Source organism: Anomaloglossus baeobatrachus, chromosome 11 (assembly GCF_048569485.1).
Source record: "Anomaloglossus baeobatrachus isolate aAnoBae1 chromosome 11, aAnoBae1.hap1, whole genome shotgun sequence".
Taxonomy (NCBI): Eukaryota; Metazoa; Chordata; class Amphibia; order Anura; family Aromobatidae; genus Anomaloglossus; species Anomaloglossus baeobatrachus.
Window position 1 is genome coordinate 39,044,313 of NC_134363.1, and position 27,793 is coordinate 39,072,105.

Below are 27,793 nucleotides of genomic sequence, written 5' to 3' on the forward strand. Positions count from 1 at the left end.
CCACATCCTCTGTAAAACATGGTGGAGGCAACGTGATGGCATGGGCATGCATGGCTTTCAATGGCACTGGGTCACTTGTGTTTATTGATGACATAACAGCAGACAAGAGTAGCCGGATGAATTCTGAAGTTTACCGGGATATACTTTCAGCCCAGATTCAGCCAAATGCCGCAAAGTTGATCGGACGGCGCTTCATAGTACAGATGGACAGTGACCCCCAAGCATACAGCCAAAGCTACCCAGGAGTTCATGAGTGCAAAAAAGTGGAACATTCTGCAATGGCCAAGTCAATCACCAGATCTTAACCCAATTGAGCATGCATTTCACTTGCTCAAATCCAGACTTAAGACGGAAAGACCCACAAACAAGCAAGACCTGAAGGCTGCGGCTGTAAAGGCCTGGCAAAGCATTAAGAAGGAGGAAACCCAGAGTTTGGTGATGTCCATGGGTTCCAGACTTAAGGCAGTGATTGCCTCCAAAGGATTCGCAACAAAATATTGAAAATAAAAATTTTTTTTTGGGGGTTTGGTTTATTTGTCCAATTACTTTTGACCTCCTAAAATGTGGAGTGTTTGTAAAGAAATGTGTACAATTCCTACAATTTCTATCAGATATTTTTGTTCAAACCTTCAAATTAAACGTTACAATCTGCACTTGAATTCTGTTGAAAAAAAGGGGGGAACCAGCACGATCTGAAATTGGCATGCATCATATAAAAAGTGAAAATTCACAAATTTATTCCAACTGTACTATAATAAAAAAATGATTAAGCACCATATTTGGATCTGGTCCGCCTTTATCAATGGTTGCTCTCTGGCACTGGGAGGGTCAGTTCTGATATAGTCCTGGTATGTGTAGAGCTTGCTCCACATGCTGGGACCTGGGCTGGTCTCTATCCACAATTGCCTCTTTTGCAACATAGAAGCGGTTATATACAGGTTACAGGTATGTGTGCTCCATTATGGTTCTGCTTTTAACTTTATCTAGGAGGCCGCATGGCACATGAAATACAGAATATAGAGTAGGACCCCCCTATTGAGATTTGCCGTGACGTTGGCAGGGGTGGCTCAAAGAATTGATCAATTATTTGCTAAAGATCTCATTTATATTACAGTACAGTTGGAATAAATCTGTGAATTTGCACTTTTTATATGATGCATGCCATTTTCAGATCGTGCTGGCTCCCCTCTCTCTCTGTTTGGTTGTAGTTATGCTACAAATGTCTGGTGGCTGGTCACCACCATGCTATGCACGCCTGATCTTGGTTTGCAATATATTCCTCCTGTTGGTAGCTGTACACATTCAGTTGCCTCACCCTTTCCACAGGCATTGCTAATTAAGCACCATATTTGGATCTGGTCCGCCTTTATCAATGGTTGCTCTCTGGCACTGGGAGGGTCAGTTCTGATATAGTCCTGGTATGTGTAGAGCTTGCTCCACATGCAGGGACCTGGGCTGGTCTCTATCCACAATTGCCTCTTTTGCAACATAGAAGCGGTTATATACAGGTTACAGGTATGTGTGCTCCATTATGGTTCTGCTTTTAACTTTATCTAGGAGGCCGCATGGCACATGAAATACAGAATATAGAGTAGGACCCCCCTATTGAGATTTGCCGTGACGTTGGCAGGGGTGGCTCAAAGAATTGATCAATTATTTGCTAAAAATCTCATTTATATTACAGTACAGTTGGAATAAATCTGTGAATTTGCACTTTTTATATGATGCATGCCATTTTCAGATCGTGCTGGCTCCCCTCTCTCTCTGTTTGGTTGTAGTTATGCTACAAATGTCTGGTGGCTGGTCACCACCATGCTATGCACGCCTGATCTTGGTTTGCAATATATTCCTCCTGTTGGTAGCTGTACACATTCAGTTGCCTCACCCTTTCCACAGGCATTGCTAATTAAGCACCATATTTGGATCTGGTCCGCCTTTATCAATGGTTGCTCTCTGGCACTGGGAGGGTCAGTTCTGATATAGTCCTGGTATGTGTAGAGCTTGCTCCACATGCTGGGACCTGGGCTGGTCTCTATCCACAATTGCCTCTTTTGCAACATAGAAGCGGTTATATACAGGTTACAGGTATGTGTGCTCCATTATGGTTCTGCTTTTAACTTTATCTAGGAGGCCGCATGGCACATGAAATACAGAATATAGAGTAGGACCCCCCTATTGAGATTTGCCGTGACGTTGGCAGGGGTGGCTCAAAGAATTGATCAATTATTTGCTAAAAATCTCATTTATATTACAGTACAGTTGGAATAAATCTGTGAATTTGCACTTTTTATATGATGCATGCCATTTTCAGATCGTGCTGGCTCCCCTCTCTCTCTGTTTGGTTGTAGTTATGCTACAAATGTCTGGTGGCTGGTCACCACCATGCTATGCACGCCTGATCTTGGTTTGCAATATATTCCTCCTGTTGGTAGCTGTACACATTCAGTTGCCTCACCCTTTCCACAGGCATTGCTAATTAAGCACCATATTTGGATCTGGTCCGCCTTTATCAATGGTTGCTCTCTGGCACTGGGAGGGTCAGTTCTGATATAGTCCTGGTATGTGTAGAGCTTGCTCCACATGCTGGGACCTGGGCTGGTCTCTATCCACAATTGCCTCTTTTGCAACATAGAAGCGGTTATATACAGGTTACAGGTATGTGTGCTCCATTATGGTTCTGCTTTTAACTTTATCTAGGAGGCCGCATGGCACATGAAATACAGAATATAGAGTAGGACCCCCCTATTGAGATTTGCCGTGACGTTGGCAGGGGTGGCTCAAAGAATTGATCAATTATTTGCTAAAAATCTCATTTATATTACAGTACAGTTGGAATAAATCTGTGAATTTGCACTTTTTATATGATGCATGCCATTTTCAGATCGTGCTGGCTCCCCTCTCCCACTTGAATTCTGTTGTAGAGGTTTCATTTCAAATCCAATGTGGTGGCATGCAGAGCCCAACTCGCGAAAATTGTGTCACTGTCCAAATATTTCTGGACCTAACTGTATATTACAACAAATATGAGGTCCGCTCTACTTGGTCTCTGTTTTTCAATATTGTGGCCAAAACATTGTAACTTTCCTGCACTAATAAAGTTACCATAAAAAGGACATCTGGTTCCCTGGTTCCTGGATTTATGAAGGGTTCCACCAAGAGCGATAACAGAGTGGTGCATGGGACACGTTTATTGCAAGGTACAGTATTCATTCTCTAGTGCTTCATTACTTAAACTCAACAATGCCATTTGTTTTGAAAAATGCATCTATCTCTTTTATGGAAGCTGTGATAGGGTCTGCCATTACTACCTCTTGTAGTAGGGCATTCCACAGTCTGACTGCCATTACTACCTCTTGTAGTAGGGCATTCCACAGTCTGACTGCCATTACTACCTCTTGTGGTAGGGCATTCCACAGTCTGACTGCCATTACTACCTCTTGAAACTAAAAAGTGGGGAGACAAAGGGCGCAATAGGGTCTTACCCGATATAGCAAGTGGTGATAGGAAAGGAACAGTAACACTCACCTGATGGGGTTCTGCCAGTCACAACTCCTTCAAAAGCATGTGAGTGTCCGTGTGATTCAAGCAGCGGCCCCGTATAACAATATAGAATGTTAATTAAATATAGAGAGGGAACCACGGGTATATGCCGCGCTTAAAAACCACTGAAGTGGAAATGATGTGAAAATTTCTCTTTTATTTACAGCATTCCTACGCGTTTCAGAGACAAAGTCCGTCTCCTTCTTCAGGGAAAAAAGAAATCATCTTGTTGATTTCTTTTTACCCTGAAGAAGGAGACGGTCTTTGTCTCTGAAACGCGTAGGTATGCTGTAAATAAAAGAGAAATTTTCACATCATTTCCACTTCAGTGGTTTTTAAGCGCGGCATATACCCGTGGTTCCCTCTCTATATTTAATTAACATTACTACCTCTTGTGGTAGGGCATTCCACAGTATGACTGCCATTACTACCTCTTGTAGTAGGGCATTCCACAGTCTGACTGCCATTACTACCTCTTGTAGTAGGGCATTCCACAGTCTGGCTGCCATAACTGTAAAAGCTGCCGCAATCTCCTTTCCTCCATGAATGGAATTATCATTGTAATGGCCGTTCATTACGTATACGATATATTCTATGGGCAGTGTGTACTAAATGGGGGCTGCATGTTATGGTCTAGGAATGAGTGGCTAGCAAGTTTGAGCGAAAAGCTTCAAAAGACCCTGGTCCAGCTGCAACAATGATAGTCTGTGGCTTCTGACCCTGAGCCCTGTCAATCGTCTCCTTCTTGCAGGTATCTACAGCATCTGATTGGTAGGACTTGCAGTAGAAGAAATGGAAGACAAGAAGTGCAAAATTAAGGTCCTGCAAAGAATGAGGCCAACTGGAGGAGCTCACCTTGTATAGTTGTGTGAGTCACAACTAACTATTTGTTTTTATGGCACGGTTGTACGTGGAGTAGACAATGACAGTTGAATAGATAGGGATGAATGCCGCACTGCCTTGGGGGAGAGACAATCTATAAATGTATCAAAGAGATTTTATTTCAACGCGTTTCGGGGAGAGATACCCTTGTCTTTCTTCAGGAATAATCACATTGGATTGGCAGGACTTGTGAGATGCACTCATTACGGTAGGCCAAGCTTGGTAATCTGAAGATGTAGGTCAAGGATGCCAGCAGGTAAGAGGAGGTTCGAAGAGCTCTGGTCCTATGGCCATGACACCAAGGCCCTGCAAATCTTTTGGATCAGCTCTAGTGTTTAATGCTCAGGGCACATCTGTGGCTAGTACTTTATGTGAGCATCCCTAGTGGGCACATTATGGGGGCAAGAACGTACACGGTGAAAATAGATGCTGAGTCAATGTAGGGTAGATGTAGAGAAGTTGAGGTCCACCAGTTGAGCATTGGTCTGGTTTTCTCTATCATTCAGCGGATGATATGTTTAGAGTTGCTGGTGGGGGCAGAACCATGGGTGGTGTGAATCATCACCAAACATGGTACTAAATGTCTTCTCATTGTGCAACAAAGAAACATCACAGTCTGAGACACAGGTGTAACTGTGAAAATGTCCCCAACAGTGAATGATCACACTATGTGTCATGAATTATCAGTGATATTTCCTGTGTTATCAGCTAACACCTTAACCACATTCTCCAGGCAGTGTCTCTTCTATCTTTGCTCACCATCTTTGGTGTAGACAATCTTCAGGTTCAAGACCTTGAAGCAGTAGCAATGATTTAATAGGTATGGCTTTAAACAGGATTGTACCAAGATTGTATGTTTCCACGATCCATAGGCTCTGCAAAGCTTTGTCATTGGTGGTCAGCCACAGGGCCGCCATCAGGGCATGACAACCATGACTGATGTATGGGGCTTGGTGAAGGGGGGGGGCGGTCCAGGCCCAGGGTAATTACTTAGCTTTATTAAGTCCCGGGCCAGCTGGGTCCCCATCTTCACCGAGCCCTAGTCACAGCCACAGCTGAGAGGCCCCGCCTTGTCGCTTCAGCCACTATACATGGCTAATTTACATACAAAGGGGCGGTACATGCAAATTAGCCATGTGCTGGAGGCAGGATCATTGGGGCAGAGCAGGGCGTCGGAGCATCATCCAGTGGCCCAGCATGCAGCAGCATGATGAAGTCATCACTCTGTGACCTCATCACACTGTTAGAAAAGTTGCCGACACGTCCTAATCTTACAGTCTGAACTGGTGCATACTGAACATGACATACAATATCCAAAATAGCAGTTGCACTTAAGTAAAGGGAAGGAGAAAAAACAAATATGTAGATGGTCAACATGGGAATATTAACCTGCATTACTGCCAAGAAAAAATGATATTTTTTTTTAAATATGAGTTACTTAGCAAATAAAGGTGGCCAAATTTATTTGTGCTTAGATACCACTTCAAGGTGTGTTAGAGTAGGACCCAGATGAGAGTTACACCTTGACGTTGGCATCTGGGCACAAGTTAATTTGGCCATTTTTATTTGCTTAGTAACTCATATTTTCCCCCCCTGTAAAATAAAAGAAAAAGAGGGTGCGCTCCTGTGTAAAATCTAATGATAACTTATTAAGTGTGCAGTGTGATGGTCACACTCACCTGATCCTGTTGTACGTCAGGTACAACACTGGGGAGACAGCCGAAGGGAAGTCCACGGTGTACCGCTATGGCATCAGTGGGGATCTCGTCCTTTCCAGCCCGCAGTATTTCCAGCTCAGGCCGCCGCTCACGCGATCGATATCCCACATGGAGAGCACAGCCGTCAGACCAGCACTGATCTGCAGCTCCTCCTCTGTGGTGGACGGACCCGTAGAACAGATGCCGGTGACTCACCCGCCCTTCAGAGGCTTGATGTGATTCAGGCAGAGTCTTGGAATAGCTGCAGCAGCCCCGTGCACTCCAGGAAGGAGAAGGAGAATGGATTAGGGGATAATGAAAAAACCACGGTATTGGCTGCGCTGCTATTAAAGTTCATAAAGATGATGGTATTGTTCCAAAAAACTTTTTTTATTGCATGATTATAAGCCACAACGCGTTTCGGGGTTAAATGTTCCCCCTTCCTCAGGTAGCAACAATCATATGAAGTGGTATGCCTTATATATACATGAATATGTAGGTCCCCACACCCCTTGATTAATTCAACATATGGATCATAATGATCAATCAGCAGGGTTTTCAGGGACCTCGCCTCACAAAAATCAATTGTACATAATCACATTTAACAGCGATGTTCAAGAAACCACAAATATATTTTGTCTCAAGTATATTGTGATACCCTCATCACTAAAAAAAAAAATCTTTTGAATTATATTTAAAAATTAATAAACATGAATAAAAGACTCATCAAGGAAATTACTTTAAAAACAAGGAAATATGAAATTGAGATTTTGAGATTTAAAATTTATAAATAGAGGGTGAAAATGGATTAAATTAAATATAAATAAAATAAAAAAAAAAAAAAAAAATTTTAGAGAAAAAAAAAAAAAAAAAAAATTTAAAAAAAAAAAAAAAAAATTTTTTAGAGAAAAAAAAAAAATGTCTATAGGGTTCTAATACAGGGCTAAAAAATTAATTGTTGGAAGTGAGAGTGATAGCTCTAAAAATCCCTAGAATGGATCGCTAACTAAAACAGGTCATAATCCATAATTTATAGTGTTTGACATATGAAAAATACATTTGCTGAAAAATAACTGCCTATATAATAATTAAACCATATTTTAACCTCAATATTATTTTATTTATGGTGCTGGTAAAAATTATGCTCTATTTGATCTGCTCAGTCATTATATTGAGGCCTTCTGGATTTTTTTTTTTTTTTTTTCTCTAAAATTTTTTTTTTTTTATTTTATTTATATTTAATTTAATCCATTTTCACCCTCTATTTATAAATTTTAAATCTCAAAATCTCAATTTCATATTTCCTTGTTTTTAAAGTAATTTCCTTGATGAGTCTTTTATTCATGTTTATTAATTTTTAAATATAATTCAAAAGATTTTTTTTTTTAGTGATGAGGGTATCACAATATACTTGAGACAAAATATATTTATGGTTTCTTGAACATCGCTGTTAAATGTGATTATGTACAATTGATTTTTGTGAGGCGAGGTCCCTGAAAACCCTGCTGATTGATCATTATGATCCATATGTTGAATTAATCAAGGGGTGTGGGGACCTACATATTCATGTATATATAAGGCATACCACTTCATATGATTGTTGCTACCTGAGGAAGGGGGAACATTTAACCCCGAAACGCGTTGTGGCTTATAATCCTGCAATAAAAAAAGTTTTTTGGAACAATACCATCATCTTTATGAACTTTAATAGCAGCGCAGCCAATACCGTGGTTTTTTCATTATCCCCTAATCCATATTTTCCCCCCCAAAAACTTTCATGTTTTCTTGGCAGTAACGCAAAATCATATTCCTATGTTCACAATCTACTTTCTTGTTTTTTTCTCCTTCCCTTTACTTGAGTGCAACGGCTATTGTGGATATTGTATGTCATGTTCAGTATGCACCAGTTCAGACTATGAGATTAGAAAGTGCAATTTTTCTAACAGTGTGATGAGGTCACAGACTGATGAACTTATCACGCTGCTGCCCGTTAGACCACTGGATGATTCCCCGACACCCTGCTCTGCCCAAATGGTCCTGTCTCCAGAAAATGGCTTATTTGCACAGAGCATCTGCTATTCTGGATATTGTATGTCATGTTCAGAATGCACCAGTTCAGACTATGAGATTAGTGCTTGTATCATGGAGTCATGTCCTTTGTCTGCGCACTCCTCCCAGTTATTTCAGGTGTTTTTAATTTTCCTTTTGCAGGTTCTATTCTAGGTCAGTTTGGACAAGAGAAGCATAAAAATTAGAGTAGTACCCAGATGAGAGTTACACCTTGACGTGGTATCTAGGCACAAGTAAATTTTACCAGCATTATTTGCTAAGTAACTCATTTTTCAAAAAAAAAAATAAATCATGTTTTCTTGGCAGTAATGCAGATTCATATTCCCATGTTCACCATCTACATACTTGTTTTTTTTTCCTTCTGTTTACTTGAGTGCAACTGCTATTTTGGATATTGTATGTCATGTTCAGTATGCACCAGTTCCAACTATGAGATTAGGAAGTGCCAGCAACTTTTCTAACAGTGTGATGAGGTCACAGAGTGATGACCTCATCATGCTGCTGCACGCTGGGCCACTGGATGATACCCCATCACACTACTGCAGGTAGCAGAGACGTGGAGATGGCGAGGACGCGTCAGCCGGCGGTGACAGGTCAGCACTCGGTGAGCTGAAGATAGGAGAAGGAGATCGCCGGGGATGGTGGAGGGCCCGCCAACCCAAGCCCCTGCCTTGCTTCAGCTAGATGCGCGTCAAAGGACGCACATCCAGCTGAAATGCATTGCGGCTCAAAGAGGATGCCGCGCGATGTGGGAGTCGGGAAGGGCCATCTTTGGCAATGCCATAGACAGAGATCATGAAGTTCTATTTAGAGTGATAATGAATGTTTTTCAATCAAGTTCTGTAAATTAAAAGCATACAATTCTTTATTGAAACTTCATTAAAAGAGTAGAATTGGCATTGAAATCCTGACGCATTTCGACTTTGGTTGACTCTTAATCGTAGATATATATATATATATCTCAACGCGTAAGAGTCAGCCAAACTCGAAACGCGTCAGACTTTTTTCTATTCTGATCACTCACACATTAAGCATGATTACTTAACACCAGCCTCTTGGGTGTGGCCATCTGTGTCGCACTCTTGTGGACTGCCACAAGAGTGCGACAGATGTCCACACGCAAGAGTATCCAGACTAGTTGCCTGAATGAAGTGTCACTACGTTGTTGAGGAGGCTGGTGTCAAGCAATCATGCTTAATGGGTGAGTGACCAGGATCAAAAATGACTGACGCGTTTCGAGTTTGTCTGACTCTTAATTGTTGATATACATAGCTGCGATTAAGAGTCAGCCAGACTCGAAATGCGTCAGTATTTTCAATGCTTATTCTACTATTTTAATGCGGTACTGACTTTACCACATTACCTTCTTTGCCGATTTCTACTCCGCTAAGTCATGGGATGGCACCAAAATAGATGAGTGAACAAGTGATCATAAATATAACTGCAATAGAAGCAAAAGTAGGGGGGCATAAAGTCGCAGGGAATCTGTCAGCAGGATTACACCACCTAAACTTTTAAACTATATGTGTATGTGCATGTAGCTCCTTCAAAGGAAAGTCCAACAATACCTTTCCATGGCCAGTCTGCTCCTCTATTACTGATAAATGAGCATTTGAATTGATTTGAAAATGAGGCTGAAGAGCTAGGGTAGATCTGAAGCCTCCGTCACTCCAGCTCTATTCCCCATAGCTCCTTTGCCTGTGGTCACACAACACAGAGACTGAAGTCAAGCAGGAAGAGAAGACACTGGGTGAGGATTAGAACTGGAGTGATGGAGGCTTGAGATCTACAGAAAGCCCTTTAACCTCATTTGCATATCAATTAAAACGCTAATTTATTAGTAACGGAGAAATGGACTGGCCATGTAAAGGTATCGTTGTCTTTGAAAGAGCTACGTGCACAAATAAATAGTTGTGGTGAAATCCTAATTCTTTTTAATTCTCTAGCCACTGACTTGTAAGAGGTCAATTTAAACATTGTTTTCCAACCCTCTTTTGAGCATGTTGTTGTTATTTCATGGCCGCTCCATTTCTCTGTTACTGAGAAATCAGCATTTGAATTGATATGACAATGAGGCTGAAGAGTTATTTGTTGATCTGAAGCCTCCGTCACTCCAGCTCTATTCCTCGCCCACCACCATCTCCAGCTGATGGCTCCTTTGCCTGAGGTCACATATCACAGAGACTGTCAGTCAAGCAAGAGGAAAAGACATAAAACGGGGAATAGAGCTGGAGTGACGGAGGCTTCCGATCTACAGATACCTCATTTGCATATCAATTAAAACACTGATTTCTCAGTAATGAGGAAATGGACTGACCATGTAAAGGTATCATTGGACTTGTTTTTGAAAGAGCTACATGCACAAATAAATAGTTTTTGTGGTGAAATCCTGATTCTCTTTAATTCTCTAGCCTCTGACTTGTAAGAGGTCAATTTAAATATTGTTTTCCAACTCTCTTTTGAGCATGTTGTTATAACATGGCCAGTCCATTCCTCTGTTGCTAAGAAATCAGCACTTGAAATTATATGAAAACGAGGCTGAAGAGCTATTTGTTGATCTGAAGCCTCCGTCACTCCAGCTCTTTTCCCCACCCAGCACCGCCTTCACCTGATGGCTCCTTTTCCTGAGGTCACATATCACGGAGACTGTTAGTCAAGTAGGAGGAAAAGACACAAGGTTAGGATTAGAGGATTAGAGCTGGAGTGACGGAGGCTTCAGATCTACAGATAGCTCTTTACCTCATTTGCATATCAATTAAAATGCTAATTTCTTAGCAACGGAGAAAGGGAATGACCATGTAAAGGTATCGCTGGACTTGTCTTTGAAAGAGCTACATGTATGAGTATGTTGTTATTTTATGGCTTTATTTTTAGTGCCCTGTTATATAGGTTATATAGGTCTCGTTATGTTGGTGTCAATGCATAGATCTAATATACTGTAGCATGATTCATTGTGGTCAGTTTATTTTTCTATACATTATTTCTTCATAGGTTTTCTTGCTGATGAATATAAATCCACCCAGACCAAAAAAAAAGTTTAATAGTCATCTCCGTTTGCTTTTTCAAAGAAGTTTCTATTCTTCTAGAATTGCCTACACAAGAAAACTGTCACTTAGCGGCCCATTCTTCCTCTTTAAGTTACTTCAACTTCTGATATATTTAAATATTTTCCACTTTTAGAATAATGTTTTCATCTAAAGAAAAAAAAAATGTACCATGCAATACCATATTTTCCATAAAGAGACCACAGCAAGAGAAATGTGCTGTCCATTGCTGTGTGACAACCATTGCAAGAGGTTTCATGGTAATTGACTGCTAGCAGGTTCATATTTAAATATTTAGAGTATTTTATATATTATTTTTTTAAATTAAGCTTAAGTTTGTCCTCGGCATAAATATGTCACAGGATACATATTTTCCATAAAGGGACCACATCAAGAGAAATGTGCTGTTGTGCACAACTGTCCATGGTTATGTGATAACCATTGTGAGGGGTTTCATGGTAATTGATTGCTAGCAGGTTCATATTTAAATATTTAGAGTATTTTATATATATATATTTTTTTTAAATTAACCTTAAGTTTGTCCTTGGCATAAATATGTCACAGGATACATATTTTCCATAATGGGACCACATTAAGAGAAATGTGCTGTTGTGCACAACTGTCCATGGCTATGTGATAACCATTGCGAGGGTTTTCATGGTAATTAATTGCTAGCAGGTTCATATTTAAATATTTAGAGTATTTTATTTTTATTTTTTTTTTAAATTAACCTTAAGTTTGTCCTCAGCATGAATATGTCACAGATTAAGAAGAACACAGACGAATGCAAGATCTTAAAATAGGAACTGGGTATGGGGAAGTAACGGAGTAATCAAGTAATGGAGAAGTAGACGAGAAGTTTGGAACAAAGTTTCTGTCTTACTTTTCAGACGTCACGACTGGGTTGTGCTTTTCTCTGGATTGAGGATTCTTCTGTTTTGCTGTTACATTTTTTACGTAGTATAACATTTTTTTTTTTTTCTTTAATTGCACCATTCATTTCTTTGGGACATTCATTCACAGTATTCAATAAAACAGTCCTAGCTGGATGGGCAGAGGTGTGGGCAGGCGGAGATCCTTCACAATGTAAACATGGCCATGGTCGGGACTTGTGGAGCATAGGTACTACAAAAGGTCCTGAGTCAGACAGGCAAAAACTAGAAGATGAGGACAGGACAGAAGAACAAGTTTTGGATTACTTTAAAGGAATCTGTCAACAGGTTTTTGCTGAGAGCAAAATGATATAGGTGTAAACACCCTGAATCCAACAATGTATCACTTAGATTGCTGGGTGCAGCAGTTCTGATACTATCAGAGCATGTAGGGGTCGACACCTTGAATCCAATGATGTATCACTTAGATTACTGGGTGCAGCGGTTCTGACACAATCAGGGCATGTAGGGGAAGAACCATAAATCCAACTATGTTTCACTTAGATTACTGGATGCAGCAGATATGACACAATCAGAGCATGTAGGGGTAGATACCATAAATCCAACGTTGTATCACTTAGTTTACTGAGTGCAGTGGTTCTGACACAATCAGAGCATGTAGGGGTAGACACCCTGAATCCAACGATGTATCACTTAGACTACTGGGTGCAGCGGTTCTGACACAATCAGAGCATGTAGAGGTAGATATCCTGAATCAAATGATGTATCACTTAGATTACTGGGTGCAGCGGTTCTGACACAATCAGAGCATGTAGGGGTAGACACCCTGAATCCATTGATGTATCACTTAGATTACTAGATGCAGCGGTTCTGACACAATCAGGGCATGTAGGGGAAGAACCATAAATCCAACTATGTTTCACTTAGATTACTGGATGCAGCAGATATGACACAATCAGAGCATGTAGGGGTAGATACCATAAATCCAACGTTGTATCACTTAGTTTACTGAGTGCAGTGGTTCTGACACAATCAGAGCATGTAGGGGTAGACACCCTGAATCCAACGATGTATCACTTAGACTACTGGGTGCAGCGGTTCTGACACAATCAGAGCATGTCTTGGTAGACACCCTTAATCCAACGATATATCACTTAGATTACTGGGTGCAGCAGTTCTAACACAATCAGAGTTTTTAGATTTAGCAATTGAGCAGAGCTAAGAAAGCTGATCCCACCCACACCAGGCTCTGTATGTACAATGTCTATAGACAGTGAGCTGGTAATCAGAGAAGGGGATGTGCCTAAATAGATAACCTCTATAATCTCCTGAAGCTAAAACAAACATAACAGGTAAACAACCTCACACAGTGTGATAAGAGACACATCATTGAAATCTGTGTGTTAACCCCTACAGCATGCTGTCTTCAGATTACATAGTGAAAACCTGTTGATAGATTCTTTTTACAGGAGTTTATTGATCAGGCTTAGAGCAATTGGGGTAAGACCCCTAAAAAGGTTATTGTGGCCAGTCTACATAAGTATCAGACTCAACCCTGACATTCAAGGGCAGGAATCAGAGAGAACATGGGGGACATGACCTGGAAAAAAAAACATTCAGGGGTGTGATCGGGTGGGTCGATCATTATGGGGCTGTGTGCCGAGGAATTCCTAAAAGTTAGTGAGTGTGGTTATAAGTTACATTTATATTTCCTCTAATGTTTCAAAGATTTTTTTTGTTAGAATTATATCTTAGTTTTCCAAACAGTTTGTTTAAAAAATAAGATACAAAAATCGGAATTCATGGAATGTTGCCGTGCTATTAGACAGGTCTTTTTTGTCTACATATAATGCTTAGTTGTGACATTCACAAAATTGTGAAACGCGTTGCCTGGTTATTTCTGGTTACAGCAGAAGTGTGTTCTGTATTTAAGTCTCTTATTATTAGTAACTGTCACGCATGTGACTAGTAGGGTTTACCTAGTACCTGTAAAACCCACAGAAGATGTTACAACACACAGGGGTCACACAATACAACGGAGGTCTCTGCCGCTAGGGTGAGGGGTGAGGGGACACCTCCTGAACTCACCTCAAGCTGACCCCTGAGTTCCCTAGCGTCCCTTTACAGGTTCTTGCAACCTGTCGGTGAGCAGGATACCTTAGACCCTCAGCTGGCCGTAAATTCACCCTGACTAGTGAGCAGGCCAATGAGATTACTAGACTCGCCACTACAATACAGAAACACAAGGGAAGGAAAACAAACAGGGGAAATAGACATGCAAAGGAAAAACACTACAGGCGGTTTCAGTGCAGCAATCACCACTGCTGTACACAACACGACAGACCAGAGCAGGCTCCTTCCAAAGTGCACCACATAAAAAGGAGGATTCCGTTTCTATCACAGGCATCATGTGATCAGATCCCATGACTTAAATAGGGAAGTGGAGTCATCCCAAAGAGCCACACCTGAGATTGGAAGCTACAGCCAGCAGCCAGGTGATGTGACCTTCTGACACCAGATTAATCTGGGGTCTCCCCCGAGCGAGAGACACTCATGACAGTAACATGAATCATCAAATACGCTGCTTTCTGGCTTCAAAAGATAGAAATACATTATTATAGATACAAATATCATTTTTAAACTGTCTTGATCTATCGTTTGTAACATCAGAAGATTTAATTTGTGAGGCTCTATAGACTTTTTATGAGTACAAACAGTTCTCCATCCAGTCTACGTTGAGCGTGAAGAACAAGCAATGGGACACTGCGCTCACCTTAGAGCTTTTACCTCTTTGCTTTACTGATCGGTGAGGGTCAACAAAACTTCAGTCTTGATCTATTGTTGTAATGCCTGAAGTTTTAATTCATGAGGTTCTATAGACTTTTTATGAATCCAAATATTTCTCCATCCAGTCTACGTTGAGCGTGAAGAACAAGCAATGAGACACCTCACTCACCTTATTGCTTTTACCCCTTTGTTTAGGGATAGGAGGGGGTCAATAAAACTTCAAGTCTTGATCTATTGTTGTAATGCCTGAAGTTTTAATTTGTGAGGCTCTATAGACTTTTTAGGAGTCCCAATAGTTCTCCATCCAGTATACGTTGAGCGTGAAGAACAAGCAATGAGACACCTCACTCACCTTATTGCTTTTACCCCTTTGTTTAGGGATAGGAGGGGGTCAATAAAACTTCAAGTCTTGATCTATTGTTGTAATGCCTGAAGTTTTAATTTGTGAGGCTCTATAGACTTTTTAGGAGTCCCAATAGTTCTCCATCCAGTATACGTTGAGCGTGAAGAACAAGCAATGAGACACCTCACTCACCTTATTGATTTTACCCCTTTGTTTAGGGATAGGAGGGGGTCAATAAAACTTCAAGTCTTGATCTATTGTTGTAATGCCTGAAGTTTTAATTTGTGAGGCTCTATAGACTTTTTAGGAGTCCCAATAGTCCTCCATCCAGTATACGTTGAGCGTGAAGAACAAGCAATGGGACCCCTCGCTCACCTTAGTGCTTTTACCTCTTTGCTTTACTGATCAGTGGGGGTCAACAAAACTTCAGTCTTGATCTATTGTTGTAATGCCTGAAGTTTTAATTCATGAGGTTCTATAGATTTTTTATGAATCCAAATAGTTCTCTATCCAGTATACGTTGAGCGTGAAGAACAAGCAATGGGACTCTGCGCTCACCTTGGTGCTTTTACCCCTTTGCTTTAGGGATCACTGGGGGTCAACAAAACTTCAGATACGACGCAATATGACATATGAAAAAAATAATTTTTAAGATCATTATCCTTTAAAAGTCTAGATTGACCACATGATTCAAATAAAAATAAATACAATAATAACAAAAACTTAATAAATGATTTTTATTACATTTTCTATATAGTAAAAAAACATATACTGTACATATTTGTGCCTCTAGAACTATTACACCTGTACAAATATTTAAAAGCATTTTTTTTTTAACTTAAAGGGGTTATCCAGGAATTTCAATGGTTTTTTTTGCTATGGGGCTAAGAACTTACCGGCAGGTCGTTGCTAGCTTTCTGCCTGTCCTGTGCTGTGACGATCAGTACCAGCTCATGGACTGATCCTCACAGTGATTTTCATGTCACATTGACAGAGTAGCTCCTTCTCTTCTGCTCTGTTCTGTTGATGATATTATGCTGACTGACAGCTGGTTGGCCGCTAACTGCAGGGAGCTAGCTGTCAATCACATCAGGATAGTAGTGACACCCCATCAACAGAGCAGACAAGATCAAAGGAGGGAAGAAATAACAAAAAGCAGGAGAATCGCTACTTGAGATCATTGCAGAACAGAGAAGATCAAAAGAGGTAAAAGAAAACCAGGAGCGTCACTACTTGAGATCGCTGCACAGCAGACAAAATCAGAGGAAAGAAGAAGTAAAAAAAAAGCATTAGAATTTATACCTGAGTGTCATGAACAGCCGGGGGGGTGGGGGGGGGTCACACCAGAATCCCACCGGCTGTTCATGGATTTGTCAAGAACAGGACTACGCTCTAGCGCCCCCTTATTGTCAGGTCATTTTCGGAACTGCCGGCCAATAAGTAAGTGAGGCTGCTGAGCTAATATTGCCAAATATTGGAGGTCTCACAGCAAGGGTAAATGTATATGTCACTGATTCCCGCTAATGGAATATATATACCTTGGTACCCTTAATGATAGCACCCCAATAATTCTACACAATAATAATTCCGCTGCCACCGCCGGACGTTCCACAGGTAGTCCGGACACCCGTTACAGATAGCATAAGGCCCTTCGGGTTTTGGATTCATATATAGAGCATGAGGAAAGAAACTATTAAATTTTATATATTTAAAATAGGCAGTGTTTATAAAAATATACAAGATATTACAAAAGGGAACAGTACAAATACAGTACACAGTTACATAAAATAAAAGGAAAAATGAAAGAGATTACTACACCTGGTCACGGGTTATGGCTCAGATATAGAGTAGAGGCACCCCCAGGAAATGGAAAATTGTATACACGGAATGTATATCCTCTAAGCATTGACACAGAGGGTAAGGAGACATTGGCTTATATTAACCTCTGTCTCACCCACAGCCCCCGCCTGTGCTGATATCATGAAAGGGAGGTGGGGTTTCCCTCTTCCAGAATTATGGAATCCTCACTGTCCTCATATCTCCATGTGGGAGTATCCCACGAGGACGATATTACCCTCATATTTTAAATTATGATTTTAGCAGAAGGTAGATACTACACAAAGTGAATTTGGTATGTTCTGGGGGGCAGATATTAATTTGTGGCTCTTTCGTATGTCCTACGATTAAGCTAAAATATGTGAGCTGTGCGTCATGGAATCTTGAGATCAGCGGTATGCCCGCCATATCTGAGGGACGTATGTATCTCGCAATATTAATACTTCCCCAACGGAGACAATATGGCTGCCCTACTCTTTTGATCAGAGAAGCTGTTTTCCTGCAGGAAACTTCTACTCCACCCCTGTATAAACAGATTGTAGCCTGAGGGTCTCTTGCCACGCAGGGGGTCTTTGAAGTACTAGGGAGATGTGTTGTAAGTTAATTGAAATGTACCTGTAAAGGCCACTTCACACATAACGAGATCACTAACGACATCGTTGCTACGTCACAGTTTCTGTGACGAAACAACAACTTCACCAGCGATCTCGTTATGTTTGACACGTAGCAACGATCCGCCCCCTGCTGTGAGATTGTTGGTCGTTGCTGAATGTACTGGGCCATTTTTGGTTTGTTGGAGTCCTGCTGGGCAGGATGGATCTGTATGTTTGACAACTAGCAACGATCTCGTTAACGACCTAGATGAGAACTTAAAATTGTGACACGTAGGCGTGTAGTTGCATCACCTTTTCCGTGCCCCCTCTGCACCGATTGGTTGGCTCTGAGAACAGTACTGCTTTCTGATTGGGTATCGTTTCATGCTTTGTTCCTTTTTGAGCCTTGCTTTGAGGTCTATCAATGAAGGACAGGTAATCCTGGTGGAATTGCAGCTTCGATCCTCAAAGCAAACACTCGGGAGCGAAGGAGAGATGAATCCGGGTGCAGATGCAGCTTCAATCCGAAAAGCAAGCAAGCTACCGGGAACAAAGTACGAATGAATCCGGGTGGAGTCGCAGGTTCTATCCTCAAAGCAAGGCTCAACAAGGGACAAAGGATGAAGTGATACAAAGTTGCCTTCTAGGCCGGTCGCCTAATCAGAACGGAGTATTGGCCACCAATCGGAGCGGAGAAGTGTGGAAAAGGCGACGCATATGCACGCCTACGTGGCTCACAGCGTCAAACACTGCGCCCATATTCGAGGTCGGAATTGTTACATAGCTGCTGTGTGACAGGGTCCCAACGACCAACGAGATCATTATACAGGTCGCTGCATCGTTACTAAACTCGTTGGGAAAATAACTGTGTGACATTTCACCAATGATGTCACCAACGATTTAACAACGATCCGGAAACTGTGACATAGCAACGATCTCGTTAACCATATCGTTATGTGTGACTGGACCTTTACATCCCCGTGCCAGGAAAGCTTATGCTGGCTGTTAATTTGGTAGGGCTCTGGAGGGAGGGGGGATCACTCCTGATCCAGAGACCATGAAAACATATCTGCTTATTATATTTTCATGACAGTGAGATTGTTGCAAAATATACAAGATCAAAGGAAGGACGAGGTAAAAAAAAAAGCAGGAGAACCCCTACCTGAGATTGTTCCAGAGCAGACAAGATCAAAGAATGGAAGACGTAAAGACAAGCAGGAGAATCCATATCTGAGATTTTTCCAGAGCAGACCAGAACAAAGGAAGGAAGAGGTAAAAAAAAAGCAGGAGAATCGCTACCTGAGATTGTTGCAGAGCAGACAAGATCAAAGGAAAGAAGAGGTAAAAAAAAAGCAGGAGAATCTATACCTGAGATTGTTGCAGTATACAAGATCAAAGGAAGGAAGAGGTAAAAAAAAAGCAGGAGAATCTATACCTGAGATTGTTGCAGAGTATAAAAGATCAAAGGAAGGACGAAGTAAAAAAAAGCAGGAGCACCCCTACCTGAGATCATTGCAGAGCAGATAAGATCAAATGATGGAAGAGGTAAAGAAAAGCAGGAGAATCTATATCTGAGATTGTTGCAGAGCAGACAAGATCAAAGGAAGGAAGAGGTAAAGAAAAGCAGGAGAATCCTTACCTGAGATTGTTGCATAGTATACAAGATCAAAGGAAGGATGAGGTAAAAAAAATTCAGGAGACTCTATACCTTAGATCGTTGCAGAGCAGACAAGATCAAAGGAAAGAAGAGGTAAAAAAACGCAGGAGAATCTATACCTGAGATTGTTGCGGAGTATACAAGATCAAAGGAAGAGGTAAAAAAAAAAGGAAATCTGTCACCAGGTTTTTGCTACCTTATCTAAGAGTAGCATATTGTAGAGAAAAAGACCCTGAATGCAAACATGTATCACTTACATTACTGAATGCAGCCGTTCTGACACAATGAGAAAATTTCGATTCAGCAATACAGCAAAGCTGAGAAAGCTGCTCCTACCCACACCTTCCTCTCTATAGAGATTGTACACTGACCGTGAGGTGCCAATCCTAGGAGGGGGCATGCCAGAGTGCCATGAACGTGACATTGTAGTCCAGCAATGATAATCATTAGGTGATAAAGCCTTTAGTTTAAGTCAGTGTTCCTCAACTCCAGTCCTCAAGGCTCAGCAACAGATCAGGTTTTAAGGATTTCCTTAGTATTGCACAGGACTTATTTCCTCTGCAATATTGAGAAAATCATGAAAACGTGATCTGTTTGTAGGCCTTGAGGACTGGAAATGAGAAACACTGTTTTAAGTAAACAACAGCACACAGCCTGATATGAGAGGCACAGTTGATTTTTATTCATCAACCCCTACAGCATGCTGTCCTCAGATTACATAGTAAAATCCTGCTGACAGATTCCCTTTAACTAGTGATAAATCAACTTAGAAGAACCATTTAAAGGTTCCCCCTGAAATACAGTACGTTGGTGTTCAGATCTTTTAGGTTAGGGGTTCTCTAATGTGGCTTGTGCAAAAAAAGAATATAGAATAGAATATAACATTCAAGTTGTAAATATGACACAAACAGCATAACCTAAAAAAAAGCACAATACACATAAATAAATATACATTCCGTTCTGTTATTTATAGGCATAAACAGATTTTTTTGAGTCAGTTTTTAAACGTAGATTAACTCAGAAAAGGTCTCTTCAATGCCACCGACAGGTGACTCTCCTGGAGTCAATGTCCAAACTGTTATCCTGGAGAGCCAACAGGTTACAATTGAGTCGTATATGATGAGATGGATATTGACCACCACAGCGACAGTTTTCTTCCAATAGGAGGAAGGCCATTTTGTTTATTTTTCCAAAAGATTGTCCAATGAACACAATTCATCCCCAATCAGTGATAGCTTACTGGTCGGGAGGGTCCGACCACTGGGTTTGGCACTGATCGTCAAGAGAAGAATTTTCCCCCGATGTGGCACAAAGCTTAAGTTGTGGTTAACTTTTTTGTTCCCATTTCTGGTTTGATGTTGAATCCTTGGGTAGTAAAGATGAATTTTGTGAAATTTGAATTTGCCAGATTTGCTAATTTTTCCAAGGAAATTTATGGGAAATCCAAGATACTCTAAATATGACACTTTGAGGACTTCTACCGGTTTTAAAACTCTTTAACGCAAACACAGTCTTAGTAATGTCAAGGTGACCTCCACATATATAGATATGTGTAAACAGATGGTAAATGCTCTTTACATTGTGCTGTCACACACTATCTGTACAGTTTTTCAATTTTGTAGGTCTTTATCTCTATGACGAGGCAGACGATGAGCTGTGATGGTCCAGATTCACCACAAAATGGCTGCTAAATTTCCTGCAAGGTTTTTACAGGGCAACATAGACTTGAATGCATGTGATATGCTGTGTTATGTGATAGTTGAAAGGTATTTTGGTGAAGCCTCCTCTGGTTGCTCCAGTTTTCATGTGATCTTTCCATGGCTCATGCAATCTGCAGTATTTAAAATGGTGGCAACCAATTTAGGTGATTCATGCAAAGCAAATTGAAGGTAGTTCAATTTCACCTAATCTAGAGAACCCTTAAAAGCTAGACACCAATTGGATCCTTATCAAATCGATTTGTTCATCTCTATTGTATGGTTACATCGTCTACACATCAATCAAGTACTAATGGAGTCCAAATGTTTCTTCCCGCTAAGACCTCTGTAGGCTTTCTAAGGTGATGCATCTTCAGAGATGGTAATGACTAGCCATAAGGGGATCAATTCATGGGACTCTAGTCCAGCTGCCATCTCAGTGGTACCTGAGAGGTAGACAGAAGTCCCACAATTCTCTTACCTTCTGGGGTCTCCTGGTTCAGCATTTGGCATGACATAGTTTGTGTGACCTTGTGTCGCACCAGCCTGGGCTAATCAAAAGTTGCTCCAAGGATGCCGAAAGGTAAGAGACTCATGGGCCTCCCCTCTTTATGCCAACTAACAGAGTTCTGTGAATTGTTTCACTCATCTTTAGAAAAGAGCCAAGTTTTTAGATATGTTACCAACAAAGTCTGAGTAAAGCAGTTGTCTTGAGATCAAGCCGAATAGACGTAGATGGTAGGACAATAATACTGTTTTGGTTGGTCCCAATTCGTATTCTAGCAGTTTTTGAAGACATTTTTTTCTTTGGAGCTGCTCAAAAGATTTTGGAGTTTACCATAACGTCATTATTGGTAAATCCCAGACATGGTGGTATCACCCGATGAAGACCAAGTAAAAGATTTCGATGACGTTTGCCTTCTCTTGACGTGCTTGGCCACAAATCGCGGGCAAAGTCTTGTTTTACTGAACAATTCCAACAAGTTATTCTTAAATTTTGCTCCTATAAAGGCATAAAGAATAGGGTTCAGGCAACAATGTAAGTAGCATATGCAAGAAGTGATGGATAACGCAAAATCGATGTTACTTGTGACAGTGCAATCATTAATTATTTCCAGCATGGTCAACATATCGAGAAAAGCTACAATATTGTAAGGAGTCCAACACAGGAAGAAAGCCACCACGACTGCTATGATAAGCCTCATCGCCCTCTGCTTCTTAAACCCTTGAGATCTCAGCAGGGTTATTATGATGTGCGAGTAGCAGAAGAGCATGAAAATTAAAGGCAGCAAGAAGACAAAAATTTGGAACAATATGGTTGTAGTTATCTTCCAGGACTTGGCATGGCCCTCGGGATAGTATGGGTCGCATGTAGAGACGTTGGTGCGAGACTCGAATGAGACCGAATAATACAGAGCGTCTGGGATGCAAAAAATAACACATAAAAGCCATACACCAAGGCAACTCCAGTGAACATGGGTCTTCTTGTTTTTCTTGTATATCTGGACGGCATATACAATGGAGAGATAGCGGTCAATGCTGATACAGGCAAGGAGGAAAGTGCCCGCGTAGAAATTGATCTTGAATAGGGAAGCAACTATCTTACACAAGGGTTCTCCAAAAATCCAGCCCAAGGTTGTTTGAGCCGCCCAGAACGGTAACGTGGAAACCAGCAGCATGTCCGCCAGTGCCAAGTGAACAATGAACACATCTGTACTCTGCATCTTCAGCTTATTGGTCAGCATCACCAATATTACCAGCCCATTGCCCAGCATTCCAGCTATGAACAATAGGCTATAGAAGGTTGGCAAAAAAATTTGGTCAAAAACCTTGTTCTCCTCACGAAGACATATTCCATAATTTCCACCGTCAGAAATGTCAGAGTAGGAAAATGTAATGTTGTCATAGTCGATGTTATTCTAAGGGGAAACAAAGCAATGATCAGAATACAGCACAAAGAACAGAACTATTATAGAAGACATAATGAAATGGCCATAAGGCAAACCGGGCTGCATTCAACAAATAAATACATCTGATCTACAACATTTTTGACTAGCCTCTAAATTACTAGTCCTCAACCTTAAAAGGGTTTTCCAGGACTTTGGTTACTTCTTATATGGGGTTAAGATCTTACAGGCAGGTAGTTAATACGAAACTGCCTGTTCTGCCCAGCAAAGAACGGTCATCGACCACTCCTGCCGGTGATTCTGTGACTTCTGGTGATCATGTCAACATAGCAGCTCTTTCTCTTCTGCTCTGCCTTGTCGACATGTCACCACTGTTGATAAGATACTAAATGATAGTCAGCTTCCCCTGCCTAAAGGTACCGTCACACTAAGCAACTTACCAGCGATCCCAACAACGATAGGGATCGCTGGTAAGTTGCTAGGAGGTTGCTGGTGAGATGTCACACTGCGACGCTCCAGCGATCCCACCAGCAACCTGACCTGGCAGGGATCGCTGGAGCGTCGCTACACAAGTTGCTGGTGAGCTCACCAGCAACCAGTGTCCCAGCCCCCAGCGCCGCGTGGAAGATGCTGCGCTTGGTAACTAAGGTAAATATCGGGTAACCAACCCGATATTTACCTTGGTTACCACCGCACGTGCAGAGAGCAGGGAGCAGCGCACACTGCGCGCTGGCTCCCTGCTCTCCTAGTTACAGCACACATCGGGTTAATTACCTGATGTGTACTGCAGCTAAATGTGCACAGAGCAGGGAGCAGCGCACAATGCTTAGCGCTGGCTCCCTGCTCTCCTAGTTACAGCACACATCGGGTTAATTAACCCGATGTGTGCTGCAGCTACATGTGCACAGAGCAGGGAGCAGCGCACAATGCTTAGCGCTGGCTCCCTGCTCTCCTAGTTACAGCACACATCGGGTTAATTAACCCGATGTGTGCTGCAGCTACATGTGCACAGAGCAGGGAGCAGCGCACAATGCTTAGCGCTGGCTCCCTGCTCTCCTAGTTACAGCACACATCGGGTTTATTAACCCGATGTGTGCTGCAGCTACATGTGCACAGAGCAGGAGCCGGCACTGACAGTGAGAGCGGCGGAGGCTGGTAACAAAGGTAAATATCGGGTAACCAAGGACAGGGCTTCTTGGTTACCCGATGTTTACATTGGTTACCAGCCTCCGCAGAAGCCGGCTCCTGCTGCCTGCACATTTAGTTGTTGCTGTCTCGCTGTCACACACAGCGATCTGTGCTTCACAGCGGGACAGCAACAACTAAAAAATGGCCCAGGACATTCAGCAACAACCAACGACCTCACAGCAGGGGCCAGGTTGTTGCTGGATGTCACACACAGCAACATCGCTAGCAACGTCACAAAAGTTGTTCGTTAGCAGCGATGTTGCTAGCGATGTTGCTTAGTGTGACGGGGCCTTAACTGCTGTGAGTTGACTATCAATCAGCATGACATCAGCAGTGACGCTCAACAGAGCCAACAGGAAGTGAAGGTGCAGCTCTGTCCACAGGAGGTGAAATGAAGCAGAGGAGTCACAGTCTTAAGGTACCGTCACACTAAGCAACTTACCAGCGATCCCAACAACGATAGGGATCGCTGGTAAGTTGCTAGGAGGTTGCTGGTGAGATGTCACACTGCGACGCTCCAGCGATCCCACCAGCAACCTGACCTGGCAGGGATCGCTGGAGCGTCGCTACACAAGTTGCTGGTGAGCTCACCAGCAACCAGTGTCCCAGCCCCCAGCACCGCGTGGAAGATGCTGCGCTTGGTAACTAAGGTAAATATCGGGTAACCAACCCGATATTTACCTTGGTTACCACCGCACGTGCAGAGAGCAGGGAGCAGCGCACACTGAGCGCTGGCTCCCTGCTCTCCTAGTTACAGCACACATCGGGTTAATTAACCCGATGTGTGCTGCAGCTACATGTGCACAGAGCAGGGAGCAGCGCACAATGCTTAGCGCTGGCTCCCTGCTCTCCTAGTTACAGCACACATCGGGTTAATTAACCCGATGTGTGCTGCAGCTACATGTGCACAGAGCAGGAGCCGGCAGCACAGGCAGTGAGAGCGGCGGAGGCTGGTAACAAAGGTAAATATCGGGTAACCAAGGACAGGGCTTCTTGGTTACCCGATGTTTACATTGGTTACCAGCCTCCGCAGAAGCCGGCTCCTGCTGCCTGCACATTTAGTTGTTGCTGTCTCGCTGTCACACACAGCGATCTGTGCTTCACAGCGGGACAGCAACAACTAAAAAATGGCCCAGGACATTCAGCAACAACCAACGACCTCACAGCAGGAGCCAGGTTGTTGCTGGATGTCACACACAGCAACATCGCTAGCAACATCGCTGCTACGTCACAAAAGTTGTTCGTTAGCAGCGATGTTGCTAGCGATGTTGCTTAGTGTGACGGGGCCTTTAGTTGGCAGATGAGCCTGGCAGAACAGGCAGGTGGTTAGCAACTACCTGCATGTAAGTTCTGAGCCCTATAGAAAAGATAACCAAAGTCCGGATAATCCCTAAGAGATGGTTGAGAGCCACATCCAGCACCCTCCTTCAATCTGCAGTATTAACACCCGTAGTCTAGCATTACTAGTACAGGGACAGCCAAAGCTCCCTCACAAAAAGTTGTCATGAATCCTGCATGGCTCTGCCGCTGCAGAACTGGTGCAGGTATTGGTTCCGGGAATTGGGTCTTTGTAGAGGGGCCTGTATGGTGTGAACTTGTTCCCGGGGTCATGCATGCCATATCTGGGCTCTGTTGCCTCCGGAAGCCGCCAGTGATATTTCTGGCTTGGCATCGTTCTACTCCTGTGAGAACCGCTCTGCTCCATTCCCCTGCTACCAGGTACTGTTGTTCTGACTCCTGACCTACCCGACCTTTGTCTCTCTTGCCCTGCCTGACCTCCGTCCTGCCTACCCTGCCTGACCTCTGTCACTCCTGCCCTGCCTGACCTCCACTTTTCCTGCTTGTTTCTTCCTCCATCTGTCATGCCCAGTCTTACCTCTGTGTTCCCCAGTACTCCGGTCTCCTGTCCTCCCCTGTGTCTCTCCCGTGTAGTTTGTTTCCCAGCATCTGACTTTGGCTCTGTTCTTGACTGCAGCTAGTTTGCTCACTGGTTTAGACGTTACATCCTGGCATTGACCCTTTTCTGTTTGACTACTCTTACATTTAGTTTGGCGACTTCTGATAGGCTTCTGTTGTATGAGGTACACACACTGAGGTGTAATTTTCCCGCCTGAGTGTCAGCGCCTACTAGTGGTAGCCTGACAAAAGTACTCTTGAGACCTTGTGCCTCCAACCATATATTCAAAGGGTTTGCACTATACCTGGTTATATTTGTTAGTCTCTCATCAAGCACACTCATCACACTATTCCATCCAGTATTAAGCAGCCCTCTAACTGACAGTATCATCCTATTTGTAGCTTACCACATTTATCCTCCCTCTGTACAACCCCAAAACAAGAGATTTTGTTGGCTGGGACTGGGTTTCTGATTTCCGACTGCCAATGAATCTATGATCTGGCAGTAATTCCTTTAGGTCAACCTCAATGGGGGTTTTGTCATCCTCCATGTTATTGTGGGCATCTTAACAGACCAATTCCATGATCAATTTTGACTGGGTATCAGTGGCCCGATATTTGATCTGTCGAAGCTGGAACAGTTCCTATACTTGCCTTTCCCTATTGTGGTCATATATAAAATCCAGTTCTTTTCCCGAGGCCAAGTTGGTAGAGTTTGACATGGTGGGGTCACCTCACCTAGGGCCTACTGAGTATGCCTTTATTGCTCCCTGGTTGTAGAGCCCTTGGACAGTGTTTGTGCACTGGACAGTCTTGCATGAAACAATGGCTCATGTCCCTTGACTTACTGAATAAAGAAATAGTACATCCGGAATAATTAAGAATAGTTTACCCCCACCCAATTGGCCAGATTGTCCTCATTGACGCTGAATGTTCACAAAGTCTTCTTGCCAGACACTCACAATCTGCACACCACTTTACTCATTGTCTCGTGATTTTGCACTGTTGGTAGCACCTTTACCAAGCACCATAGTGGAGCACCTTCTGTGCAGCCACATGTTGTCATCAACACTCGCAGTTATCTAGTAACAGCTCTACAAAAGTTACTCCGCTCAACCCACAAGCGCAGGACAATCACCACAACAGTGCATAGAAACAAACATGCAGAAGAACATGACAGTAAAGCACAAAGAAAAACTATTAGAAGCCATTAGGATCCTTACAGGATAAGTAATCTAATGTATGTTCACAGTCACTGCACCAGCAGAATAGTGAGTGCAGCTCTGGAGTATAATACAGGATGTAACTCAGGATCAGTAATGTAATGTATGTGCACAGTGACTGCACCAGCAGAATAATGAGTGCAGCTCTGGAGCATAACACAGGATATAACTCAGGATCAGTAATGTAATGTATGTACACAGTGACTGCACTAGCAGAATAGTGAGTGCAGCTCTGGAGTATAACACAGGAGGTAACTCAGGATCAGTACAGGATCAGTAATGTATGTAAACAGTGACTGCACCAGCAGAATAGTGAGTGCAGCTCTGGAGTATAATACAGGAGGTAACTCAGGATCAGTACAGGATCAGTAATGTATGTACACAGTGACTGCACCAGCAGAATAGTGAGTGCAGCTCTGGATTATAATACAGGAGGTAACTGAGGATCAGTACAGGATCAGTAATGTATGTACACAGTGACTGCACCAGCAGGATATACTTTAGCATCAGTAAAGGACAAGTATATAATGCATGTAGAGA

At 42.4% G+C, this 27,793-nt stretch overlaps 1 protein-coding gene and 1 long non-coding RNA gene across 3 annotated transcripts in view; one reads left to right on the top strand and one right to left on the bottom strand.

Annotated features, from left to right (window-relative positions):
• Nucleotides 1-27,793, top strand: part of LOC142255987 (uncharacterized) — a 61,902-nt gene that overhangs the window by 13,455 nt on the left and 20,654 nt on the right. Inside the window, exon 2 of the long non-coding RNA XR_012727465.1 lies at nucleotides 4,292-4,408. This is a non-coding gene — a long non-coding RNA (uncharacterized LOC142255987). The remainder of the gene's footprint in view (nucleotides 1-4,291; nucleotides 4,409-27,793) is intronic.
• LOC142255986 (C-X-C chemokine receptor type 3-like) overlaps nucleotides 19,994-27,793 on the bottom strand; it is a 132,961-nt gene continuing 125,161 nt past the window's right edge. For both annotated transcript variants that reach the window (XM_075327458.1, XM_075327457.1), the window contains exon 2: nucleotides 19,994-22,958. In XM_075327458.1, coding sequence (XP_075183573.1) covers nucleotides 21,888-22,814 — 927 coding nt within the window. In that variant the 5' untranslated portion in view covers nucleotides 22,815-22,958 and the 3' untranslated portion in view covers nucleotides 19,994-21,887. The remainder of the gene's footprint in view (nucleotides 22,959-27,793) is intronic.